General features: G+C 44.5%; 1 protein-coding gene across 5 annotated transcripts in view; it reads left to right on the top strand.

Annotated features, from left to right (window-relative positions):
* The window catches only part of CDK5RAP2 (CDK5 regulatory subunit associated protein 2), a 181,320-nt gene that overhangs the window by 73,974 nt on the left and 82,457 nt on the right, over window positions 1-24,889 (top strand). For all 5 annotated transcript variants that reach the window (XM_079927833.1, XM_079927831.1, XM_079927832.1 and 2 more), the window contains 3 exons: window positions 8,186-8,356; window positions 12,120-12,260; window positions 20,862-20,959. In XM_079927833.1, the coding sequence (XP_079783959.1) occupies window positions 8,186-8,356; window positions 12,120-12,260; window positions 20,862-20,959 (410 nt within the window). The remainder of the gene's footprint in view (window positions 1-8,185; window positions 8,357-12,119; window positions 12,261-20,861; window positions 20,960-24,889) is intronic.

Here is a 24,889-nt window from a genome sequence, read left to right as displayed (position 1 = left end):
AAAATGTACACATGAACAAATTTCCATGGACTCCCAGGGACCGACCTGTTCAGTGGCCCTCAGGTTAAGAACCCCCCAATCTGGAGGAATGACAAAACTATACGTCCTTGGTGGGATCCTGGAGCAGGTATGTTGTTTTCACGTTGTCAGCTCTATTAGGTTGAGGGATATATGGGGGAGAAAAGCAACAACATAGTGGCTTTTATCATGTAAAACATGTAAGAAGTTGTTAACCTAGGTTGCTGAATTAAAAAAAAAAAAAAAAGAACTGGAGAATGGAATAAATGATTGCCGAACACACGCACATAGACAAAAACTTGACCAGACATCAAAATACGGGTCTGATAGGTGTTTTATAAAGGAGGGAACTGAATCTGGGAAATGATGTTAAGTGGACCTGTAATTACTGTGCACATGAGCAGTGTATACTTTTTACTTAGCATAATACACACATATTTTAAAATTAAAAAGTAGACAGGATCTTTCTAGGATGGCAGGTGAATTTATTGTGAATTTAAAGATGTACCTAAGTGGCTTAACAAAAGATGTCATTGTCCCTTTCTCAGCAGTTTTCAGGGGGAGGTTTGTTTAAAAGCAAGTGTCAGATGACCACTGAGTGGATTGGGATCATTGCATTAGTGGCTGATAACGAAGAAATCCAAACCCTTGTCATTGTGTGGAAGCGAACTGAGAGGCTTGGAATCAGACAGGTGCTGTCCCTTAGCGACTGTGGTTTTGGGAGAATTACTTTACCTATCTGGACCTGTTTCCTCGTTCATAAAATGGGAGCAGTCCCATCTACTTCCTTCATTTATTCAGTCGTCCAACAGATATTTACTGAGTGCTGTTTTGGTTATCTGTTGCTACATAACAAATTACCCCTGAACTTGGTGTCTCAAAACATTACCATTTTATTATATCTCATGATTTTGTGGCTTAAGGGTTTGGGCAGGGCTCAGCTGGGTGATTTGCTGCTCTCCATGGCCCAGGTCACTCATGGCATTCAGCTGGTGGATGGGCTGGTCTGGAGGATCCATAACTCTTCACTCACATGTCTGCTACCTTTTGGGGGATGGCTGGAAAGCTGACACAGCTGGGATTGTCAACTGGAGACCTGTGTGTGGCCTCTCCAACATGGCAGCATTAGGGTAGTTGTGCTTTTTGGATGGTGACTCATAGTTCCAAGAGACACGAGTTGGAGGCTGCCAGTTTCTTAAAGCCTGGACCCAGAAACTGGCTTAGTGTCACTTCTGCCATATCCTGTTGGTCATGGTAGTCACCGCACTGCCCAGACTTAATAGGAGGGGACACAGACGCCACACCTTTCAATGGGAAGGTCAAAGAATTTATGGCTATCTTAAATCTGCCATGAGTGCCTACTATGTGCCAGGTACCATTCTAGGTGCTGGAGATAAAACAGTAAACAAAATACACAAAAATCCCTGCTTTCATGGTAGGGGAGACCACAACCAAAACATACACATAATTAAACACCGTATTAGCAGATGCTATGAGGAAGAATAATGAAGGGAAGGGATACGGGGAGTGAGGTTGCGGTGGGACTTGTGGTGGTGATTTTAGGTGGGCCGGGCTTGGGAAGACTGGACTGAGAAGGTGACATTTGAGCTCAGACTTGATGGAAGTGAGGGAGCAGCCTTGGGGAATTTTCCAGGCAGGGAGAGGAGCGAGTAGAAGAGCCTTGAGCTGGGAGTGTACGTGGTATGTAAGAGAGACGGCAAGAAAGCCGGGTTTGCCAGAGCGGAACAAGTGAGGGGAGAGCAGCAGAAGAGGTCAGCGAGGTAGTGGGGGTCCAGGTGGAGTAAAGCCTTGCAGGCCACGTGGGTTGTGAAGGTTACGTGGGTTAATGCGATTTGACATACCGCAGCTTTCCTACCAGTGGAACCCAGGCGTGGGCGGTCCCAGGCGTGGGCGGTCCCGGGGCGGCCCCAGGCTACTGCCCACCAGCCACGGCTGCTCCTCTGCGCTTGGGCCCCGTCCTCGTTTGGACTAGGACAGCTCGCTAAGCGGTCAGGAAGGCAAGACGATCACGAAACGTTCATCATCTGCCTGTTCTCTGGTAGCATTAGTAAGACAGATGGACTTTGTCCTGGTGGCCTTTCTGATGTCGGGGGACTGTGAGAGTGTGCGAGTGTGTGTGTGTGCTTGTGTACGCTCACCGTGGGCGGCGATTCTTGAGAGATCGGCTTTTCCTTAGAACCGTCCTCGAAACTACTTTCATGAATGGCTAAAGACAGTTTGCACAAGGGGAAATCTAGATAATCGGATATATCAAAGCTGATGGTGGGGGCCATTAGAGACAGGTGCATTCAAACCCTTTGAAGGACCATCTGATACCAATTAAATTAGCAAAGATTTAAGAAAATAGTGCTGGTGAGATTGCGGTGAAACAGGAAACGTAGGCTTTGTTGGTGGCATCTCAGCCACTGTCTTTTGGGAAGAAAGTGAATTCTTTTGTAGAGAGAATCCTCGAACCATGCTTATTATTATTACTCTTTGGTCTAGTAATTCCACTCTTGGAGATTTAGCCTAAGAAAACAAACCAGAAGTTAGAAAAAACCTGTTTTATGCACAGAGCTGTTCTTTGCTCTATTCCCCGTAAGAGCAGACAGAGACGGTGGGGAAGTAGGAGAGGTAGGATACTCTCATTAAAATGGGTAGATAGGAAGATTGTGCATCACCCGGTGGCCTCATCTAGCCTTTCTCCTGGACTCAGAGGAGGAGAGCCAAGTCGTCAGCTCAGGCGCAGCAGCTCCGGGGACCTCCGTCTTTTGTACTTTTTTTTTTTAATAATTATTTTCTGGACGTTATACTCTTAAACTTTTCTTTTTAACTTCTAAGATTTTTTCTTTCTGTGTCATCATTGTTTAATTGGCGTGTGCTCTTTGTAGCTCATGGTGTAATGGAATAAAGTAACATTTTTGGGAAAAAATCCAAACCAAAGTTAAAATTGTATAAAAATTATGGCTGCAGATGGACAGGGGCTGACAGGAACGTCTGCAGTGGGAAAATGTCTTAATTTGTTGGCCCAACTGTATTGTGGGAGAATGTTTTTATTCTTTAGCTTTAGAATTCTGTTACTGTTGCCTTATAATAAGATCTTCTTTCCTCCCTCTAGAATTGAATTTCTGTTTACATTTATAATTCACGATAGGTTCTTGGTCCCGTTGTTTTGGATTAAAGGCTTAGGACAATCTTATCATCATCTGTTTGCCCAAGAAAAAGAGTAACATTTAATCTTTGAAGTGGTTTCTCTCTTTTTAAAAAACGTTACTTTAAAAATGTTTACTTTATCCTCCATTATGAATGTGGTCTATACTTAGTATAAAATGTTTTAAAAATTGAGAAAAAATAATTGAAAAGATCATCCATGGACTTCCCTGGTGGTGCAGTGGTTGAGAGTCCGCCTGCTGATGCAGGGGACACGGGTTCGTGCCCCGGTCCGGGAGGATCCCACATGCCGCGGAGCGACTAGTCCCGTGAGCCATGGCCGCTGAGCCTGCGTGTCCGGAGCCTTGCTCTGCAACGGGAGAGGCCACAGCAGTGAGAGGCCCGCGTACCACAAAAAAAAAAAAGATCATCCATAATCATGTGTTTTGGTAATTTCTTTCGGGTTTTTAATCATTACTTTAAAAAAAGTACTTACTAAAGAAAAACGCAAATGCATTGAAAAGGAGAGAGGATAGTACATTGACCCTCTGGTAATTGTCACCCAGCTCAGCACTCATAAACTCATAGCCAACCTTGTTTCGTCTGTACCCTCCTCCCAACTCCCTCTCTTTCAACACTCAAGTATTTTAAGCAATTCCCAGGCATATTATTTTGTTGGTTTTTCGGTATGTTAAAAAAATTTTTTTTTCCACTTCAGAAAGATTAATAATTTCTTAATATTACCAACCAGCCAATTAATGTTTAGATTTCCCTGTCTTATTTAAAAATTGTTGTAAAACAGTTTGTTCAAATCATGATCTGGACGTTGTACTGATTGATAAGTCTCTTTTTTTAAAAGTTTTACTTTTGAAATAATTTTAGACATAAAGATTCGAAATAATAACAGAGTTCCCATGTATCCTTTGTCCCGCTTCCCTAATGTTCACGTTTCACATAACTATGGAACACTCAACAGAATCAGGAGATGAACACTGATACAATATTGTTATCTGCAGACTGTATTTGAATTTTGCCAGTTCTCCCATTAATGCCCCTTTTCTGGTCCAGGATCCACATTGCCTTTAATTGTCATGTCTCCTTAGTTTTGTCTAATCTGGGACAGTTGCTCAAGTCATTGTCTTTTGTGACCTTGACTCCTTTGAAGAGTACTGATCAGTTATCTTGTTACTGTCCCTCAGTTTGGGCTTGTCTGATGTTTCTCTCATGATTAGATTGAGGTTATACATTTTTGGCAAGAATAGCATAGACGAGATATGTCATATCTGGAGGTGCATAATGTCAGTCCATCTTATTTCTGGTGCAGTTAGTGTTGGTCACTTGGTTAAGGTGGGGGTCTCCTGGGTTTCTCCGCAGTAAAGTTACTATTTTCCATTTGTGATAAGTATTTTGGGGGAAATACTTTGACACTATGTAAATGTCTTGTTTCTCCTCATACTTTTAAGCATCTTATTGATGACCCTTACCTACAACAGTCATTACTGTGGTGTTTGCTTAGTGGTGATTTTCCATCATTCCTTCTACACTTATTAGTTGTAATTCTACTGTAAGGAAGGGCTGCCCCTTCTCCTGCAGTTGTTTATTGTATAGTTGTTTATATCAGTATGGACTCATGGATATTTGTTCTGTCTGTAGGTTGTTAAGCTGTTACTATCGTGTTTTATTTTCTTGTTCAGATTGGCCCAGATATGGCCATTGGGAACTCCTTCAAATTGATTCCTGTGTCTTTAACATTTCTTGAGCACTTCCATACTTGTTAGGGTCACAGGATGTCCTGGACTCTTCTTGTATTTTCCCTAACCCAATCCTGGAATCAACCATTTCTCTAAGGATCTCTGGTTTCTTTTATTGGAGAATGATATTTAGGAACCAAGATCTGAATGACAGGTATCCTCATTACTACTGGGGTGTCAGTACTTCTAGGCCTTGGCAGTAGACAGAGCTTGAAAATATGTTTGCATACATGCACATACACATCTGTATTTATTTCTATGTCCATCTCTGTGTGTGAGCAAGTGTGCGTGTGTTTGTGTGTGCGTATTAAGAAAAGGAAGCTAGAATGAACTCAGAATGAATCAGTAGAATCAGTATGAATTTGTGAGTTCACACTAGCCTTCCCTAACTTTCTTAATTATTATTTAATCTACAGGTTATCTCTCCTTTTTTTTCTTTGAAATTTATTTGTTGAATAAGTTGGGTCCTTTGTCCTTTATTGTTTTCCACATTCTGGATTTTGCTGATTGTATTTTTGTAACGTCATTCAACTTGTTTCTCTGCTGACTTTCATTTCTAGTAAATTGGTAGTTAGATAAGGTGCACGATCAAATTCAGGTTTAATTTTTTGGCAAGATCACACCATAGGTGGTCATTTGTACTTCCAGCAGGAGGTACACTGTATCTGCTAGTCCCTGTTTTTGTGATGTTACTAGCCGTGGATGATTGCTTGCAAAATGGTGATAATCTAATTTCATCATTCCTTCTTCTTTTATAGCTGTATACTTGTATGAAGAAAAATTTGTTTTTCATTGTCTATTTAGTTACTCTGGGGTGTAGTTCATACAAGAAAGACAACGGAAGAATTCCCTAAAACCTTCTAAAGGTGACTGTATTAGTTTCCTGTTGCTTCTGTAACAAATCACCACACCCTTGGCCGCTTACCAACACACACCTGCCCTGTGGTTCTGGAAGTCAGAAACCTGAAATGGGTCTTACCATGGCAGGGCTGTGTTCCTTCTAAAGGCTCCAGGAGAAGATCCATTGCCTTGCTTTTTCCAGCTTCTAGAGGCTGTCTGCACATCTAGACCCGTGACTCCCATCTATCTTCAGAGCCAGCAATGGCTGGTGGAGTCTTTTTCGTGCTTCCCTCTTCCACTTTTAAGGATCCTTGATTATATTGGGCCCACCTGGATAATCTCTCTATTTTAAGGTCAGCTGATTAGCCATCTCCATTCCATCTTCAACTTTTATTACCCTGTAATTCAGCATAGTCGGAGATTCTGGGGGTTAGGATGTGAACATCTTTGGGGGGCCGTAATTCTGCCTATCACAGTGACCAAAAGGTTTTTTATTTTTTAATTATTATGAACTCATAGCTTTTTAACATTTTTGATGTATTTTAATTCATTGTCATTATCCTTGATATTCTAATTGTCCTATCTTTCGACAGTGAAAAAGCTCATTCGAGTTGATTCCTGAGTTCTCTGGACGTGAATGTGTAGTCTTTGACAGCTTCCTTCCTTTCTGACATGATAAGATGTCTGAGCTCATACTATATATTCCTGCCCCAGGCCTGGAATCATCCCTTTCTATAAGGCAAACTCTGGTGTGATTTAGAATCCCCTGGAGGGCTTATTAAAACACAGCTTGTTGGGCCCTCCCTCCCTCCCTTCAGAGTTTCTGATTTAATAGGTGTGGGTTAGGGCCCAGTGATTTGCATTTGGGGTTCCCAGGTGCTGCTGCTAACTCCGTTCTAGGGACTACACTTTGGGAACCACTGTTTTAAAGAACCCTGTTGGTTTTTTGTGGTGAGCAATGATATTTAGAGACTACAGCCTGCATGCTAGGAAGGATACTGATTCTAGGCTTCTTCAGTGAAAGGAAAGAAATAAAATGTAAGTTCATATTCGTATTTCCAATTCAAATTGAGAATTACATGTTTTAACTTCTTTTATATTTGTATTTGTTTTCTCTGAGGCTTGGTTCTTATGATAGTGATAATTACTTATTTAATAAATATGTATACATCTGTGCACACAGTTTCAGAGTAACAATACGAATATTATTTCCTGCAACATGATTACTGAAAGCAGTTTACGATTTTTGCAGCAGTCCCTTTGACATTGGAGAAATATCCCACTAGGGGTGTACAAATTAGTCTGCTTTTACGTTACTGAGATCATTCCTCTCTGGTTGGTTAACCAGTCACCTTGATACACAGTTAAATTCTTTTTCTGTTTCTTTTGCTTTTAGTTTTAGGAGATTATTATTTTATTTTTAAAATAATTATCTAAACATTTAAACAACTTCACTGGCACATCTGTAAAATGAGTCTACTCTCTCCTGTACCTTGTTCTCTCCTTTTCTGTGTAGGCAGCCATTATTTATGGTTAAATAAATGGCAGTATGCTAGACATACTTTTTTTTTTCTCTTGGGGTCCACACCACTTTCCACCCCACATGCCCACCTGCGCAATATGTTTAGAAGATTACTTGAGGGTGGGATATTTGTAGAGTCCTCATTCCTTTTCCTTTATAGCTTCAGAGTGCTCCGCTGTGAGAATGCACCAGAGTTTGTTCCTCCGTGGGTGGACATCCGGGTTGCTTCCAGCCTTTTGCTGTTATGAATAGTGCTTCAATATTATAAATAGTACAGATTTTGAGGTAGTTAAAAATCACACTGTATACTGTTTGTTTTCTGTTTTTTTCCTTAACAATATAACATCAGCATTTTCCATGTTATTATAAATGTCATTTTTTAAGACAGTTTTTTTTCTGATTATGAAAGTAATACAGACTTAGAGATTTTAGAAACTCAGAAAAATGAAAATCAATGCAAAGTCACCCATAATCGCTCTACTTGGGGATACAGTCATTATTTTGTTGTGTTTCCCCATAGCCTTGACAATATTTTGTGTAAACGCTTAGAAAACAATCGCATCATATTACATAGTATCCTGCTTTGTTTTTACTCATAATTGTGATTTTTTTATACCATATGCTTTTTATAATTAATTCTCTGTTGCTAGATTTAGACATTTAGTTTCTTTCTGGTTTTTCAGTATTGTTAATAATTTTGTGATAAATGTCTGTGCATTGAAGCTTTCCCCAAATTTATTATTCTTAAAAGTTGGTTTTTATAAGACTTTAAATGAGAAGGAAGCTCACGTTTGTTAAATATATCTATTTAGCTTGCTCTCTTACAGCAGTAAGGTAAACAGGTGAAAGATTACCTTGAAACTTTTGTCAAGTAAATTCCATTTTTTCTTTTTTCTTCTGGTAGGACCTTAGAAATGAAGTTGAGAAATTACGCAGTGAAGTGAATGAAAGAGAGAAAGCAGTGGAGAATCGTTACAAGAGTCTTTTGAATGAAAGTAATAAAAAATTGCACAGTCAAGAGCAAGTGATCAGAAGTCTAACAGAAAGTGCCAGTCAGAAGGACTTGTTGCTTCAGGTACCACAACAGTTTTTCTTTTGTATTTAAATCTTTTGACTTCGGCATAGGTTTTTTTTTGTTTTGCTTTGTTTTTTAAACTTTTTTACAGGAATGCTTATAAAAAGGTAAGGCTGGGCAAAAAAAGACTGTGGTCTTCACTGTTATTTATCGGAGCGCTGTAGAGCTTTCTTTATGCCATTTGGACCTCAGCCACCAGGGAGGTAAGTTTGTAGAAATGAAAGCTTCGAGAAGAGAAGGGAGTTGTCCTGGGTCACGTGACTAGTAAACGGCAGGGCCTGATTCAGGCCCTGGCCTGCTTTGCTCTAGCGCCAGCCTTCTGCTGCGGTACTGGCTTTCTTTCCTTTGTGCCATGCTGTCTCACTCCTCTGTATTTTTCTTCTATCTGTTCCTTTTTTGTCTTGGACTACCCTTATCATTTGATGGTATATTGGATTTTTGATTCAGCTCAGAATTACGGGTAACCATGGTGCAGTGAACATGTGTGTTTAACACTGCTTCCTCCTGAAGCCTCATTAACGTGACGGTGAAGGCGTGAAAAGGTATAAACGCACAGGACCAGGAGAATGGGAATGGTGGAAGGGCAGGTTGCTGTTTGAATGATAAGTGGTAACTACATAGGATTCAGCTTTCTCCCATCTGCCTCATGTCTTGGGGATGAAAAGCCAACAAGAAGAAGCTGATTAATCCTACAGAACCCAGGAAGGCTCAGCGGGCAGTGGGGGTACCTGGTACCTTTGTCAGCAACAGAGGTTGCTGGAATGCTGGGCAGTTAGGTGGCCTTATTGTCACCAGCACTATATGGGAGGTTTACTCTGTGGGGACCTTAAACCAGAGAAGCTCTGGCCTGGGGCTCACCAGGTGCAGCTGAAAACAGGAGTGGATCCCTCAGTGAGAAGGAGTGGAAGTGTGCGTACCAGCACGGAGAGTCCTCTGTGGACCCAGAAGACTGAAAGATGCTGACTGACAGTAGGGGGTCCTTCAACCAAGCAGCCGAGTCCCCGCCTGATCACCTCACAGTGAGGCTGCCGTTGAGGTACCTTTTCCACACTCACAGAGCTTCTGGACACTTCTACCCTTAAAGATACGTGGGTGGCCCGAGTTCCTCAAACAGGAGAAAAGCGTCTAAGAGGAAAGACAAAGACAGAACAAAGCTACGTAGAGGAAACAGAAACAGTGGAGGCGGAGAAGAAAACTAGACAGCTTTTCAAAAAACTCAGTACTGTAACATCTTCAGATAAGAAATGAGTTCGGGATCTGATAAAAAAGATATTTGGGAAAAAGAGGGATGGCCTTATTGGAAATTGGAAGTATGATTACAGATATAAAGAGCCTAATAAAAGAGTTAGAAAAGTTGCACGAGTCAAGTACATCTTCCAGAAAATATAGTTAAACATAGAAACAAACAAAAAGGTGAGCAAATGAGAGAAGAAAGATAAGAAAATCAGAGGCTCGAGTCAAGGGCTCCAATATATGACGAACAAAAGTTCCAGAAAGATAGAAGAGGCAAAGCAGAGGGAAGGAAAAGTTCAAAGTAATAGGAGAAAACTTTTCAGAATGCAAGGGCAGATATCTCTACCTTGAAAGGGCCTGCTCTGTTTCTGGCATGGTGAATGAAGAAAGACATCTATCGCAATTTCACAATCCTGTGTCATTGTGAAATTTCAGAACACAGGGGCAGAGAGAGGATCTGAAAGGCTTCCAGAGAGAGGAAAATAATAGGTCCCATACAAAGGATCCAGACCCGAAATGACATCAGAATTCTCAGCAGCAACATTGAAAGCCAGGGGAGGGAGGGAGACGCAAGAGGGAAGAGATATGGGAACATATGCATATGTATAACTGATTCACTTTGTTATAAAGCAGAAACTAACACAGCATTGTAAAGCAATTACACCCCAATAAAGATGTTAAAAAAAAAAAAAGAACCTTGGAAGCCAGGAGACAGGAGAGCAGTGCTTTCAGGGTTTTGAGGAAAAGTGGTTTCCAGTCCAGCATTCTGTAGTCAGCCAAGCTGGCAGCAAGAATGAGGGCAGAATAAAGGCAATTTCAGGTATTTGATGCCTAAACTCATCTGCCTCCATGTGCTCCTTGCAGGAAACTGCTGGAGGACGAGTCCGTACAAACGAGGAAGTAACACAGAATGGGATCCAGAAAGTAGGGAATTCACCTGGCATGTGGGGAAGGGAGATCCCAGCCACTTACACAGAAGCCCAGATTTGCGCCGTTGAGGGAGGGCTTAGTTGGGATTTTTTCAAGAAACTGAAATAGAGCCCATCATTTACCTGATGTGTCTTGACTCCATGTAGAAGAATTTGTAAGTTTGGAGATAAATTAACACTAAGTGCATAATTCAGTTTTATGAACTAAGTAAACACAACAAAGCAGTTGTTGCTAATTCCAAGAAAAGCAAGGAATTAAACATGAACGGAAATGTCGCCATGGAACACCATTTGGCTGGGCTGTGGACAGTATGTGCGTGGCCATAATCACGTAAATGCAGAATGTTGATTTAACCAAAATCGTGATGTAACTATTAGGAAAAGCGTCGGGGGGTGGATGATGTGAGAGCTGCATCCTTAAACTTCTATGACAGGAGCCAGTTAATAAAATCTAACCTTAGGAAATCAAGCCATGTGAGCATAGGAGCGCAGTGTAGAAACATGGAAGTAAATAACAGAAATCAGTAGAGTCAAAAGCGGTTTTTTTCTGCGAGTGGGACTCAGAGGTGAGAAGTGGCGAGCTAGGGGTGGCTGTTCCCTTCTAAGCCTTGTGGGCCCGTTTGTTAATGTGTATGTATAGTTGGACTTTTAAGAAATAAAAATGAAAATTGTAACTCAAGCACAACTGTATGATGGTAATTCTAGAATTTCTGTTTTGGTTATTTGATTCCCAGTGCTTCCTGTTACAGTTCAATGGGTTTTTACAAAAAATTGCTTCTACTTTCTTGTTTGTGTTCAGCTATTTTAGAAATGTTTGACTTGATGAGTTAATTCTGATGGGTGATTAGGAATGAGATGAGGTTCTCACCCTTAATTTCCCACAGAGAGTGGACGGACACCTAGTGCAGGAGTTACCAGGTTTTAAATTGTTAGGAATAGATTTCTGTGCTTGAATTTGGCCAAAAGACCAGAGAAGTGGTTTCCAGGCCTGTAGTATCGTTGGATGTGACCTCGTCTGAAGGAGCTGGTGAACTGGGCTGTATGGTGTCTCATCGTGAAGGAGGAGCTTTCACCTGTGACCAGACCCCCAAAGTAGTTGCAGTCTTGCCTTTTTCTTCCTGGAAGTCAAATCTCCTCGTAGATATGGACGGTTCAAGTTTTGTCAAATTTGTAATGTTTCAGGAGTGCCTAGACTTTGTTGGGTTTTGATACACGGTCCCTCTAATCACTGCACTAACCCTGTAGCATGGGAAACAGAAATCACACCCTGGCCAAGGAGCACCCAGGATTGGAGCCTGGGTCGTGGGGCCAGAGCCTGGGCTTCGTCTTCTGTACCCGCTGGGAGGTGTCCCAGTGGTGGCGAGAGGGGAGGTTTGTAATGACTGCCACTGTCCTTGCCTGTGCCTTGCTGGCGTGCTGCGCTCCTGGTTGTAATAATGCACAAAGGGATTGCATTACCATTTGTAAGTGCCTAATATGTGGGGATGGTGGCAATTGTTTAAATTGTGAAAAACAGTAAATCTTCCCTTAAAGAGTTTGGGACCATCGCTTAGTATTTTTTTCTTGATGACAACTTCCTTATGATTTGTTTTCTTCCTTAGAAATTCAGTGAAAAAGACTTGGAAGCAATACAGCAGAACCGTTATTTAATGACTGCGGGGGATCTCGATTTCAGGAGTGAAGACTTAATAACAGAAAAGTGCTCTTCTCAGTCACCAGGCAGCAAAAGCATCTTCTCCGAGGTAAGCCCGCCTGAAATTGGACATTCACATGCAAATTCATATCCTTTCCTGACACATATTTGATGACTCCTCTGACCTGAAGATCCTCCAAGGCCCTTGTGCTGGTAAATGAGCTTACAGCAGGTAGGAGGAGGGGTTCTCAGTCTTTCCTCCTTACAGATTAGTATCCTTCAGCTGAGTGTTAGTATTTGCACTGCTCGGGAAACCGAGAAACTAGAGCTTGTTCAAAGATGAGCCTCATGTTTGCCCTCCTGGGGGCAACTCTCTCAAGAACTCTGTAATCTCGAGGTAAGAACATTTTCCAGTTGAACATTTCCATGCACACCTACAAGGGCACAGCAGGCCCTCCGTGATCTGGCCCCAAGCTAGCTCTCCATTCTCCTTTTCTTTCATTCCCCATCATCTCTAACAACACCTCACTTCCTGCAGATTCCCGAAAACTCCGTGTTTGTACCTCTCTGTGCCTTTGCACATGCTGTTCCATCTGCCTGGAATGCCTTCTTCTTCCTTGTTGACCTGGTGGCTCCTGCACACCCCTAGGGCTGCCGCTCTGGTGTCACCTTCTCTGGGCTCCTTGCCTGGCCTGCTGAATGCGACGTCTCCTTGTCCACCCCCTTGTGCGGCACTTTGCACATCCATCCACCGTAGCGCTTAGCCCTTGGGTTGACGTTACGGAGCCGCCTTGGTGCTTCCCCTCCCTGGAGCCCTGCGCACCCCAGGAGGCACCTCAGGGGAAGGGAACTGGTGTTCGTGTGTGAATCCCAGTGTCTGGCTCAGTGGACGTTTGTTGATTGAATGACTGATGATACTGGTTTGTGGAGATGCGTCCAGATTGTTCTGATGTGCAGCTTGCCTGTAATACAGCTAGGCAGCCAGAGATGGGAAAGAAAGGCGTTCACTGTCGGCCAAGGTTTGTTGGTTTTTTTTAAGCCTGGCTTTAATTAAGTACATACGTTCAGAAAACGGGGAATTGTTATGCAAATTTTTCTCTGATGAATGACTCTGATCATGACTTGTGGTTTTTGTGAAGGATGATTCTCAAAATAATTAACAACCAGTGGAGCACGGGCACAGCCATCAGAACAGACTCAGGCGCTAGGGCTGGAGTGGGGTCCCGGAGGCCTCCTCTTGTGCCAGGCACCAACCCTGTAGTTCCTGGGTCTTGGAGAGGGGCTGGGGTGGTTGGGGTGCATGGATCAGGGGTTAGTTTACAACTGGTGTAGACGTGTTTCAGTATTTTAGCACCAGTACCGGCTGTTGCACTGTGTATCCGCTCCGTATCAGCTCTGGTCCTGGAGCACACCGCTGCCTGAGCGGTGGGAGTTCCTTCTTAACTCTGACCATTTGTGGATTTGCGTTTTGCCATCCCTCTTGAATAAGAATGTCAGCGAGAACTTGGCCATTGGGCTGGGCCGGAAGTCTGGAGGCCTGGATTCCTCTCTTGGTTCTGTCACTTCACCTGAGTGACCTTGGGCAAGTCCAGTAACTAAATCTCAGAGGGCTAATGTTTTGTGACTTAGTTGCTTTATTTTGTGAATAGTTCCTTTATTTTGACCAAATTTAGTTGGATATTAAGATGCACGTTAACCCATAATCAGACACAGTCTTGTTTAACTGTTTTTTAAAAATTGAAGTATAGTTAATTTACAATGTTGTGTTAGCTTTAGGTATACAGTGAAGTGATTCAGTTATACACGTGTGTGTGTGTGTGTGTGTGTGTGTGTTTGTGTGTGTGTGTGTACATATATTCTTTTTCAGATTCTTTTCCATTATAGGTTATTACAAGATACTGAATATAGTTCCCTGTGCTATATTGTAGGTCCTTGTTGTTTATTTTATATATAGTAGGGCGTATCTGTTCATCCCAGATTCTCAATTTATCCCCTCCCCCCTTCCCCTTTGGTAACCATAAGTTTGTTTTCTATGCCTGTGAGTCTCTTTATGTTTTGTAAATAAGTTCATTTGTATCGTATTGTTTTAGAGTCCACATATAAGTGGTATCATATATTTGTCTTTCTCTTTCTGACTTGCTTCACTTAGTATGATCATCTCTAGGTCCATCCATGTTGCTGCAAGTGGCATTATTTCATTCTTTTTTTATGGCTGAGTAACATTCCATTACATCTTCATTATCCATTTAGCTGTCGATGGACATTTAGGTTGCTTCCATGTCTTGGCTATCGTGAATACTGCTGCTGTGAACATTGGGGTGCATGTGCCTTTTTGAATTAGAGTTTTCTCCAGCTATATGCCCAGGAGTGGGATTGCAGGATCATATGGTAGCCCTCTGTTTAACTTTTTAAGGAACCTCCATACTGTTTTCCATAGTGGCTGCACCCATTTACATTCCTACCAACAGTGCAGGAGGGTTCCTTTTCTCCACACCCCCTCCAGCCTTTATTATGTGTAGACTTTCTGGTGGTGGCCATTCTGCCCGCTGTGAGGTGGTACCTCATTGTGGTTTGGATTTGCATTTTCTCTAATGATTAGCGATGTTGAGCATCTTTTCACGAGGCACAGTCTGTTTTGAAACAAGATAGAAGCCCATCAGGTTTTTTAGATGGACAAATGATCACTAATTTGAATACATTTAGTTAAACTTTACTATTTTGAATCGTGTTTTAGATATGTAAAAAGTGTCTAAATGTTGAACAGAACGTTTCTAAATTTACTAACAGAGTATTTTAATGTTTCATGTCACTAGTTTGATCATCTGCACCGCATTGTGTTTTAGTTTTTTGTGCTGGCTGCTGTCTGTACTTCTTAGAAACACAAGTATAAAGTCATCCCGTGGGCATTTCAGTCATATTTTAGATCCTGGTGATGCTTAAATGACTGTGCAAAATACCTACATATTTTAGCAAAGGTTTTAATTCTGTTCTGCAAGAGTAATTGCAAATCGAGGATAAAAGGTTATAAATGATCATTTAGGAATTGAAAATTTCTAGGTGTCAGTTTAAGAAACCCCAGCTGTTGCAGCCTACGGTATTTTCCCCCCAAGAAAGGTATGCTTTTCAGGTTGTAGTTCTTTCTTTGTAGGAAACACGGATTTATTCTGCTCTGCCCTTGGCCATTTTGTGTTGATTTGGGGTTTATCCTCATTTCCTCATATCCCCATATGATATCCTCATATCCCCATTTCTATGAAGAACTTGAGGCGGTGATGATGTCTCCGTTGGCTCTGGCCAGTCTGTTTTCCTTCTAATCATGTGTGATCCTGAGAATTAATGCTAGATGACCAGGGAATTGAAGAACAGAGAGTAAAACACACTGACCATATTTAACTTGCTGCAGCCAGAGATTTATGGTTTGGCTATTGACATGGTTGGGATATTGCAGCTGAATTTCCTGAGTATTAAAATAAATGTCTTTGTTGCAGAGCTGTGATATAGCTACTGAAATAGACACCATCTGTCAGGCCACTAAATTGCCCTGATTACCAAGAAGTGAGCCATTAAGGTCTCTCTTTACATATCTGCTGCCTCTTCAGATTGTGGTCTGCCCATTACATACGTTTCCTTCAAGTCATTGAGGAAGCTATGGTGGAGTAGAAAATGCCTCGGCTTTGGTGTCAGAATGTCCGTTCTGCCGCTTATTAGCTCTGTGATCTTGGGCAAGTCACCTCCTCTCACTGAAGCTCACCTTCCTAATCTGTAAATGGGGAGTTACATGCCTACCTCCTGAGAGGATTAAAAATAATGTGAGTGTATTTGTTAAGGTTCTTTTGATTGCAAGCTGTAGGATCCAACGCTGAGGAGTTTGAGCAAAACAACAATGAAAGGGAGTATTTACCGGGAACATACCGGAGAGTCTCACAGATGCCAAGGGTCGTAGACTCTGGGGCTCTGTCTTGTTTGGAGAGGCAAGGTGGAGGGCGGGGGTGGAGAGTGGGGATGGCGGACAGAGGGTAGGGGACAGGGGGGTTGGTTGCTCCTGCTGAGCAGGGGCCCCCTCTGGGCCACTTGGCCCTCTGCCTCTGTGCCGAGGAGACCCACTGGTTTGCCAGCTCTGCCGAGGGAGCCAAGTGACGTCATTCTAATGGGGCATGATTCAGCGCAGGGGAGCAGGTGATTGATGCAATGGGACCCCAAATGGCTCTGAAGAGTTCATTTATTTAACATGGGTGAGCAATTTGCTTCTAGGAAGACGTTGACTCACTCTGACTTCCATTATGCAAAATAGCCACAGGAATCTCTGCTCTGAAGAGTCACATTGGTCCCTGTGTTCCCCTCTTACCTTTTTAATCATCATTTCAGCGAGCATCTGTGGCAAGCACTGTGCCTGGCTCGGGGTGCTGCTGCCCGCAAGGGGTCCCCAGGCCTGTGAACACGTGGTTGGTACACGAGCTCCGGGTGAAGGTGAACCAGGGTGCCGTGGGGCTGGAGGAGGGTCCCTGTAAGGGACCATGGAGGGTGTCAGTGGAGAGGGCTCGACTGATGGAGCGTGGTCTGTGAGGAGGAGGAGGGAGTTTCCTGGTTCCACGGAGATGGAAGGGCAGGAAAGCAAGCACTGGTGTGGCCGGCTGGCAGGTGGAGGGTGGGGGCTGAGGTGAGCAGTGACCTGGAAAACCTGGTGAAGGTTTGGAATGGCTGCCTGAAAGGAGGAGAGGGGAACCAAGCTGGGCACCCAGGCCCTGCACCGCAGTGGGCAGTCCTCTAGGGCTTCCAGCCAGGCCCACGGTGATCCAGTTAAGATACAGGGTCGCGGGCTTCCCTGGTGGCGCAGTGGTTGAGAGTCCATCTGCCGATGCAGGGGACACGGGTTCGTGCCCCGGTCTGGGAAGATCACACATGCCGCAGAGCGGCTGGGCCTGTGAGCCATGGCCGCTGAGCCTGCGTGTCCAGAGCCTGTGCTCCGCAACGGGAGAGGCCACAACAGTGAGAGGCCCAGCATACCACAAAAAAATTTAAAAAAAACCAAAAAAATATATATATACATATATATGTGTATGTGTGTATATATATATATGTATATGTATATATATACAGGGTTGGGATTCTTTCACTGGATATGTACATCCCACAGCTGAGTCTCCCACATCCACCTGAGGTCCACATTTATTCATGTTTTTTCCTAGTTCTCTTGGTTGGTTACTTATCTAAGCACAAATTCTGACTGCCACTTATTAGCTGAATGGACTAAAACACATGACCTGTCCTCTCAGAGAATCAGTTTATTCATCTGAAAAGTGGGAAGATTAATATACCTCCTTGGTCGTTACTGTGGTTAGAGGTGACCTATGTAAAGGACCTGGCCTAGCACTGGCGCGTAGGAATGGTAGTTACGGTTGACACTCCGTAAGTGTTTACTCCGTGCCAGGCATCCATGTGAGAATTTTGTATAGATTAGCTCAGTTAATCTGTTTCACAACCCTATGAGATATATAGAATTATTACCTCTACTTACAGATGAGGATATTGAAGCACAGAGAGATTGAGTAACTTGTTCAAGGTCACACAGCTAATAAGGTCACACGCTCTTAACAGTCCCTGCCCTTGGTGGTAGATGCTCAAGGAGCAGTAGGTTCTTCTTATTTTCGTCGTCACTGTTGCCTGGCCTTTATGTGGCTGACAGCGACTGTGTCACCTTTGTCAAACTCCCAGTGCTTTGCATCCATCATGGGTCATTCACGGGTGGACCAAAGAGCACAGGCCCTGGAGCCTGGCTGCCTGGGTCCACACCCTGCCTCACCACCCTGACTCCGTGCCTCGGTTCCCTCATCACCAAAATGGGGAGAGTGGTAATGCTTGAGCTCACTGGTTTGTGAGGATTAAATGAGAAAATGCTGGAGAGCACTTTGTACCACGGCTGACATCCTTAGGACATGGTAGCCTCTTCGTCTTGATCCCAGGGTGAGTTCCTCCCAGGCGCTCCCCTGGGGCCCTCTGTCTACGTGCGGTGTGTACGGGTGGGAGCTGACCCTGGTGACTGTGTACAGAAGGCAGGTGGGAGCTCCTTGTGCCAGCGTCATGTGGCACGATTTACAAAAGGGCCTGACATTTCTAGCAGTGTGGGTGGCCAGCTTCTCATGACCAAGCTGGTGGGTTAGCATTTGAAACCCTCAGTTGGCAGGTGGTGCCTTTGCCTTGTTTCGTTCAGGGCTAGAAGCACAGCAGCGTTCTCCTGGGTCAGGGGCTGCTAACCTTTTTGCCATCTGCATCCCTTGGGTAGTGTGCTGGAGCCAAGGACCTCTTCCCTGGAAAAGTATTTAAATGCACAAAATATGTGCACAGGATCATAAAGGAAACCACTTATTTTGAAATTTGGTTATCAAAATATAAAAAAATAATCAGCTGTAGAAATGGTGCTTCTTTATTCATGTGTTAAATAACAAGATCTAGTGGTGAACAGAGTGGCTGCTGCAGTTTTGAGGTAGTGATGGGAATAAATATTTTGAGATACTTGCAACATATACAAAGTAACTATTTCTTTTGATGACAAAATCTCAGGAAAACACCGAGTACTACTATGGTTTGTAGCAGTAACAGTGTTCCTTCAACCCCTAAATGAAGGAAACGCTCAATTTCAGTTAGAGGTTAGCGGCAATAAAGATGTACCTTTTTCCCCTCGTTCATGTTTGAGTTTTCATTAGGGTTGGAAGCCCTATCCTGGGTCATTATCTGAACTTCAGGCGACAGGCTGAGTCCACGAGACACAAGGGCTGCTTGCAGCCCCTCTCTCTCCACTGACCCCGTGTCTCCCTAGCATTAAGGAGCTTCTGGTCTGCGCCAGGCGCTGTGCCAGGTGTCCTGCACACTTTACTTCTTTATTTTAACATTTTCTTCTTATTTTGAGATAATATCAGATTTATAGGCAAGTTACAAGAGTAAAGGGTTTTGCTTGTCCTGAGCCATCGGAGAGTAAGTTGCCTGTGTGAAGCCCTGTCAGTTCTGAATACTTGAGTGTGTACTTCGTGTCAGCAGGGACCTTTTCCTGTATGACACAGCACAGCCGTCACAGCCAGGGACTGAGCAGAGACCCTCAGACTACCATCGAACCCTCAGGCTCATTCGTGTCTCACCAGCTGTCCCGTAAAGCCCTTTGTAGTGGAAGGAGCCAGTTCAGGATCTTGTGTTGCATTTAGTAGACTTTAGTCTGTTGACTTTCACGGCCCTGAGACTTTTGAAGCGTCCAGGCCAGTTCTGCCGTGGAGTGTCCTTTCGTTGGGTCTGTCTGATGTTTCTTGGTGCCTGGCTTCAGGTGAGGCATCCTTGGCAGGAGTGTCACAGGACCAGCGCTGTGTCCTCGGTGTGTCCTGTCCGACAGTACACGGCTTAGCTTTGTTACCTAAGCATTACCGGCCATGCTGACTTGGGTTAACTCTGTGAAGGTGGTGTCTGCGTGGTGTCTCGACTATGCAGTTACTCTTTTTTCCTTTGTAATTAGTAAGTATTTGAGGGGAGGTATTTTGAGTCTATGTAAATATGCTGATCTTCTTCAAACTTTCACCCGTTAGTTTTAGCCTCCTTTTATGTTTTGTGGCTGAATAATTTCTTACCATGATGGTTAGCAAATGGCGATTCTTCTAATTCCATTATTCCTTCTACATTTATTAGCTGTTCTGTAAAGAAAAGCCCGTTCTTCTTCCCATGTACTCATTTACTCATGTCCGTGTGGATGTGAGTTTCTGTTTCACTCAGTGGGTTATAATGTGTTACTATCATTGTTTTGATGCTCAATTGTCCCAGGCTTGGCCTTTTCAAACTGGCTCCTGTATCCTTTTGACAGTGCTCCATTATTTAAACACTTCCTTATTTTCTGGTGTGACAGAATGCTGTAGACGTGGATTGCTTTTGAATTTCATTGCATCAGTACTGGAATTGGCCATTTCCCCTGGGATCCTTGATTCCTTCCAGCACACAATTGAACTTGTATCTGCTCTGTAACTCCATAAGGTGGTGGCGGCTGTTGTCCAGCATTTTACAGGTGGCTCTAGTAAGTAACTTCCTGAGGTCCCAGAACCAGGAAGTGACGGAGCCGAAATTTGAACTCTAAAAAAATTTTCACATTTGTGAAATTCACAAAATTACATCCTCACTTCATCGATGAGGAGCCTGAACCTCACAGAGGTTTGTTAAGCTGGTTAGCTGAGGTCACATAGCTAGTAAGTGGCAGAGTCCCCCTCAGATCTCTTTATCATCAGTCTGTTTGTGGTGCCTTGAAAGCGTGGCTCACCTGACCCCTACTATTTTAATGTAAGTGCCTTGTCCCTAAAACTTGTCAGGTTTTGGTTGATGAATTTCTTTTCTTTGTAGCAAGAACAAGCGTGGAAGGGCATTCTTTGTAGTTTTGTGAAAACAATGACCAGCAGCTCTGAGCTGGGTTGGGGCTGGGGGGAGGGCAGAGGAAGTTTCACGAAGGGCAGTTGGGTATTGTCGGGAGCACAGCGCTCAGCTTTCTTCCTCCGTGAGTGATGTGCGGTCATTCCCCACTCCCCCTGCAGGTGGTGCCCTCTGACTGCAGCCTGATCCGGAGCCAGGCACAGGGGTTCACCTTTGTTTGGATTTATAAACCAGAACTATCCACATGTGTTTGCATAATGTAAGGATGTGTGCTTTCAAAATTCTTCTCTTAATGACAGATGCCCATTGTCGTTTTCAGGAAAAACAACAGTTAGGCTATGAAGAGCTGATTCAGGTCTTAAAGAAAGAGCAGGACATCTATACACATCTGGTGAAATCTCTGCAGGACTCAGACAGGTAAGGGTTTCTGTTTGGACATCACGTGCATGCGTAACACACATATTCTGAATAAATGCTGGTAGTTTCGGAGGCAGTGAAGCCTTCCCACTTTGCTTAGGAAGCTTAAAGTGCTTGGATGGTGATTGCCTTATTTAAATCAGATATACCTATTTCCTAGCAGGAATTGTCTGATTTTTTTGGCAGCAAATGTAGGATAAAAATATCATTAATACTAATTACTCAGGTTTTTATAATACTTTATTATGGATTTAGAAAGCGCCTCCACGTGTATTATCTCTTATAATCCTCACTGCTGTTCTGTGAGGTAAGTAATATCATTATCCCTACTTTCCATAAGTGACTCGGAGTGACTGGTGTCTTCACAGAATTGCCGAGGTGATTTGGTGCAATGAGACGTGGGGAGGAGAGCTGATTATAGGCTAGTGGTCTTGCCACTGCCCTGCCTGTGTCCACGGGCAAGTGACACATCTGGGCCTCTCGTGGCCCAGCACTGGGTTGGCCTTAGTGATTTCTCCCATGGAGGAGTCACCTCTCTGCGCACTGGGATGGTTACAGGTGGAAGGATATGATGTCTGGGGTTCATTTCCACACTGCACAGCAGCGCAGGGAGCAGGCGGGGACACCGATGGAACGAGATTGGCCACGGCTCCCTGGTTGTTGGGACAGGGGTGTGGGCAGGTGTGTGTGTGTGGGGCTCATTATACTGACTTGTCTTCATGTGCTAATGTCTAAAATTTTCCATGATAAAAAGTGAAGAAAACCCAGCCCTCACTGCTGCCTCTCTTCTGCCCTTCACTCCAGCGCTAATGGGGTCCTCACTGTTCCGGGGCCGGGTGTCTCCTGTCTCTGCTTTCAGCAGCTATCTGCGCCCTGCTCTGCGTCCCCCTCATCCTTGAGGATTTGCCTCAGGGGTTCCCCTTGTCAGGAGGCCCGCTCTGTTCCTCTGCCCTCACAGCTGCCCTCACCTCCCTTTGTTACTTGGCTGCTGTGGCCTGCGTCTCGGCCGAGGAGGTGAGCACCCCCAGGGCAGGGGTTCTGTCTTGCTGTCTGCATTTCCCAGTGCCTGTCACGGGGCTGGTGTGGAGTAAGCACTTGGGAAGTGTTCGCGGATGAACCCCCTCCCATTTCTTCTAAGTTATGAGTTTTCGGGATTTTTAATCTGAAGCGAGTTTAAGGAAAATGAAAACATGCTGATGAAATTCTCTGAAAGTGAGCTTTTTCGAGAAGCCTCAGCTGCTCGTCATTTTCACTTGGGGGAAGGGTTGAGTAGCGCCGGGAACCTCAGAGGGGGAATGGGCACAGCGGGTTTAATTGTGCGGCTACTCCGACGGGGGCCAGTTCTGACTCTGGGCACTGAGAGGCCCTGGGGTGGATGTGGCCGCTGTCAGGCTTCCTCAGCGTCACTGATGGCGGCTCTGATTTTCATAGGCTCTTCCTTAGTGAATAACAAGGTGCATGGGACCAAGGTGGGTCAGGGCTGTGACTAATAGAGATGCTTAAAAGGTTTCCTGTTCACCTTCAGAGTCAAAATGCATTCAGCAGCTCTGAGCTCTGGGGTAGGTCACTTTTCACCCTGAGCCTCAGGATATGTATTTGTGCAATTGAGATTGGCCTGCCTATAGACCTACCTGTTTACCTACCTCCCTACCTACCTTCCAGGGTTGTTTGAAACGAGATGATAATGTGTGAAGTCCTAATTCTGCCTGGCAGATAGTAAGCACTCAACAAATGGTAACGTTTATTAAGACTAACAGCAACGTGAAAAGCCTCCGTACGCCTCAGTGTGCCACTGTGCATAAACTCAGCTTGCAGGGGGTTTTGAGCCTTCAGACCTTGCCCTAGCGAGAGGGCAGAATTGTGGGCTAAGGCCGGTGGAGCCCCCTGGGGTAACTCCAGCACTGCTCACTCTCTGGAAACTGGCAGTGAAAGCTGGATGACTCTGGAGACGTATGACGTACTTGTAACTAAAGTTGGAAAGGGGGAGCGGGAGGGAGGAACTGACCAAGGGCAGCTGTGTGCCTGGTCCTTTCCCGACACTTCAACCCCATATCACAGAAGTGGAAATCTGCTCTTGGAGATGTTGAGGGTATTTCCCAAGCTCCTGCACTTAGGGATTCTCAGAGCTCAAGTCTCCGTGGCTCCTGAGCCCAGGCCCTTACTGAGACAGCTCTCATCTGGAGGACAAGGACAGTTTATACTTTGCCTCTAACTCAGGTTTTCTCGACCTCAGCACTGTTGGGATTCGGGGCTAGATAACTTTTTGTCCTTTTTTTGAGGGGCCGTCTTGTGCATTGTAGGATGTTTAGCGACATCTCTGGCTTTTGCCACTACATGGCAGGAGCACCCTCCCTGCCCCAGTTGTGACAACCAACAGTGTCTCCAGGATTGCCACATGTGCCCTGGGGGGTGTAAGTCATCTCCAGATGAAAATCACGCCTGTAACCCAGGAGTAGCAGAAAGCTTGGCGTATAAATGTCTGCTGTATGGGAGTCATTAGAATACGTGGAAGGAAGGAGGTGATGTTTGTCGAGCACCTCGTGTGTGTCAGGCACTGTGCTAAGTGCTTTCCATTATAACATCTCATTTAATCCTCAAAACACTCTTGAAGGAAAGGCACTGTCCCCACTTTACGGATGAGGCTAGCAGGACTCGGGCAGTTTAGCTGACCGCCAAGGTCATGGAGCTCGTGAATGGTGGCACTATGGGGGCGTGCGTCCTCCGGCTCCTCCCCCACTCCACTCCAGAAGGAGGAAGGCTCAGGGCTGTCCTTTCTTTCTGAGTGAAGCTCCTTTTGTTCCACCGACTCCTCACACCTTGCAGAGATCGTGGAGTTGGGGAAACAGAAATGACAGATGCAGGAGCAGCAGCTGTGTACTTTTCACCCTGTCAGAAGATGGAAGAGGGAGTGAAGCCGTCGCTTTCCCTAGCCCTCATTGCAGGAGCTTCGCTAAAACAATCTCCTTTCTTCCCCCACTGGTTAAACGCGTCTGCGGCCTGACCGCATCCAAGCGAGTGCTGTGCTGTGACACCTCTGTAAGGTTTCCATCAGCCTTACAAATTGATCATTATGATTGTCTTGAAATGGAGCTAGGTACAGGCTGCTGGGAGGGCCCCTTCCCTTGCAAGGAGGCTGCTTCACAGTGAACCATCTTCAAAGCAGCAAGCATAGAAGATTAGACATAATGGTTTATTTTCCTTCCAATAGATGTTGATTTATGTGTGCAGTTCGATGGACGGAGCTGGAAGGAATCGCTGGAGGATAAGTGGGGCTTGAGTCTGTGGCGCACATATTTCAGAGCGATGGCTCCTAACCATTTGGGGCTGTGGACCCCTCTCGAACAGTCTGATGAAAGCTCATGGACCCTCTCCCTAAAACAAATCCACATTTTCATACACTTCTTCCAGCAGTTTCAAAGTGTTGATGGACCCTTTCAGGGAAAAATAGGTCAGACGCTGGACAGAGTGACGTATTTCTTGATATTTAAAAAAGGCTTTCTGATATGTTAAGGCGTTTTCGTAGTCTCAAAAAATGTTCACATACTTTGACCCAGTAATTGCACTGCTGGGAATCCATCTTAAGAAGCTAACCCTGAGTGTGAAACAAGGCTTTAGGCGCAGAGATTTTCATTGAAACAATATTTACGTTACTCAGGTGTCTGCTGGAGCCTCTGTTCCTCTGAGAGAACCGGTTCAGACTCCTGCCACGTGCATGTCAGTAGGAGTCCGGAGCCCTGCCTGAGGAACTGCACTGCCTAGTTCAGTAGGCACTAGCCATGTGACTACATACATATAAATTAAAAAATTAAGCATTCAGTTCCTCAGCATGTAGCCACATTTCAAATGGTCAGTAGGCACGTTCAGCTAGTGGGTACCGTATTCAGCAGCGCCGATACAGAACATTTGCATCATTGGAGGCAGGTCTGTGGG

Source organism: Stenella coeruleoalba (assembly GCF_951394435.1).
Source record: "Stenella coeruleoalba genome assembly, chromosome: 7".
Taxonomy (NCBI): Eukaryota; Metazoa; Chordata; class Mammalia; order Artiodactyla; family Delphinidae; genus Stenella; species Stenella coeruleoalba.
Note: the sequence above shows the minus strand (reverse complement) of the source record. Positions and strands in the feature narration are given on the sequence as shown.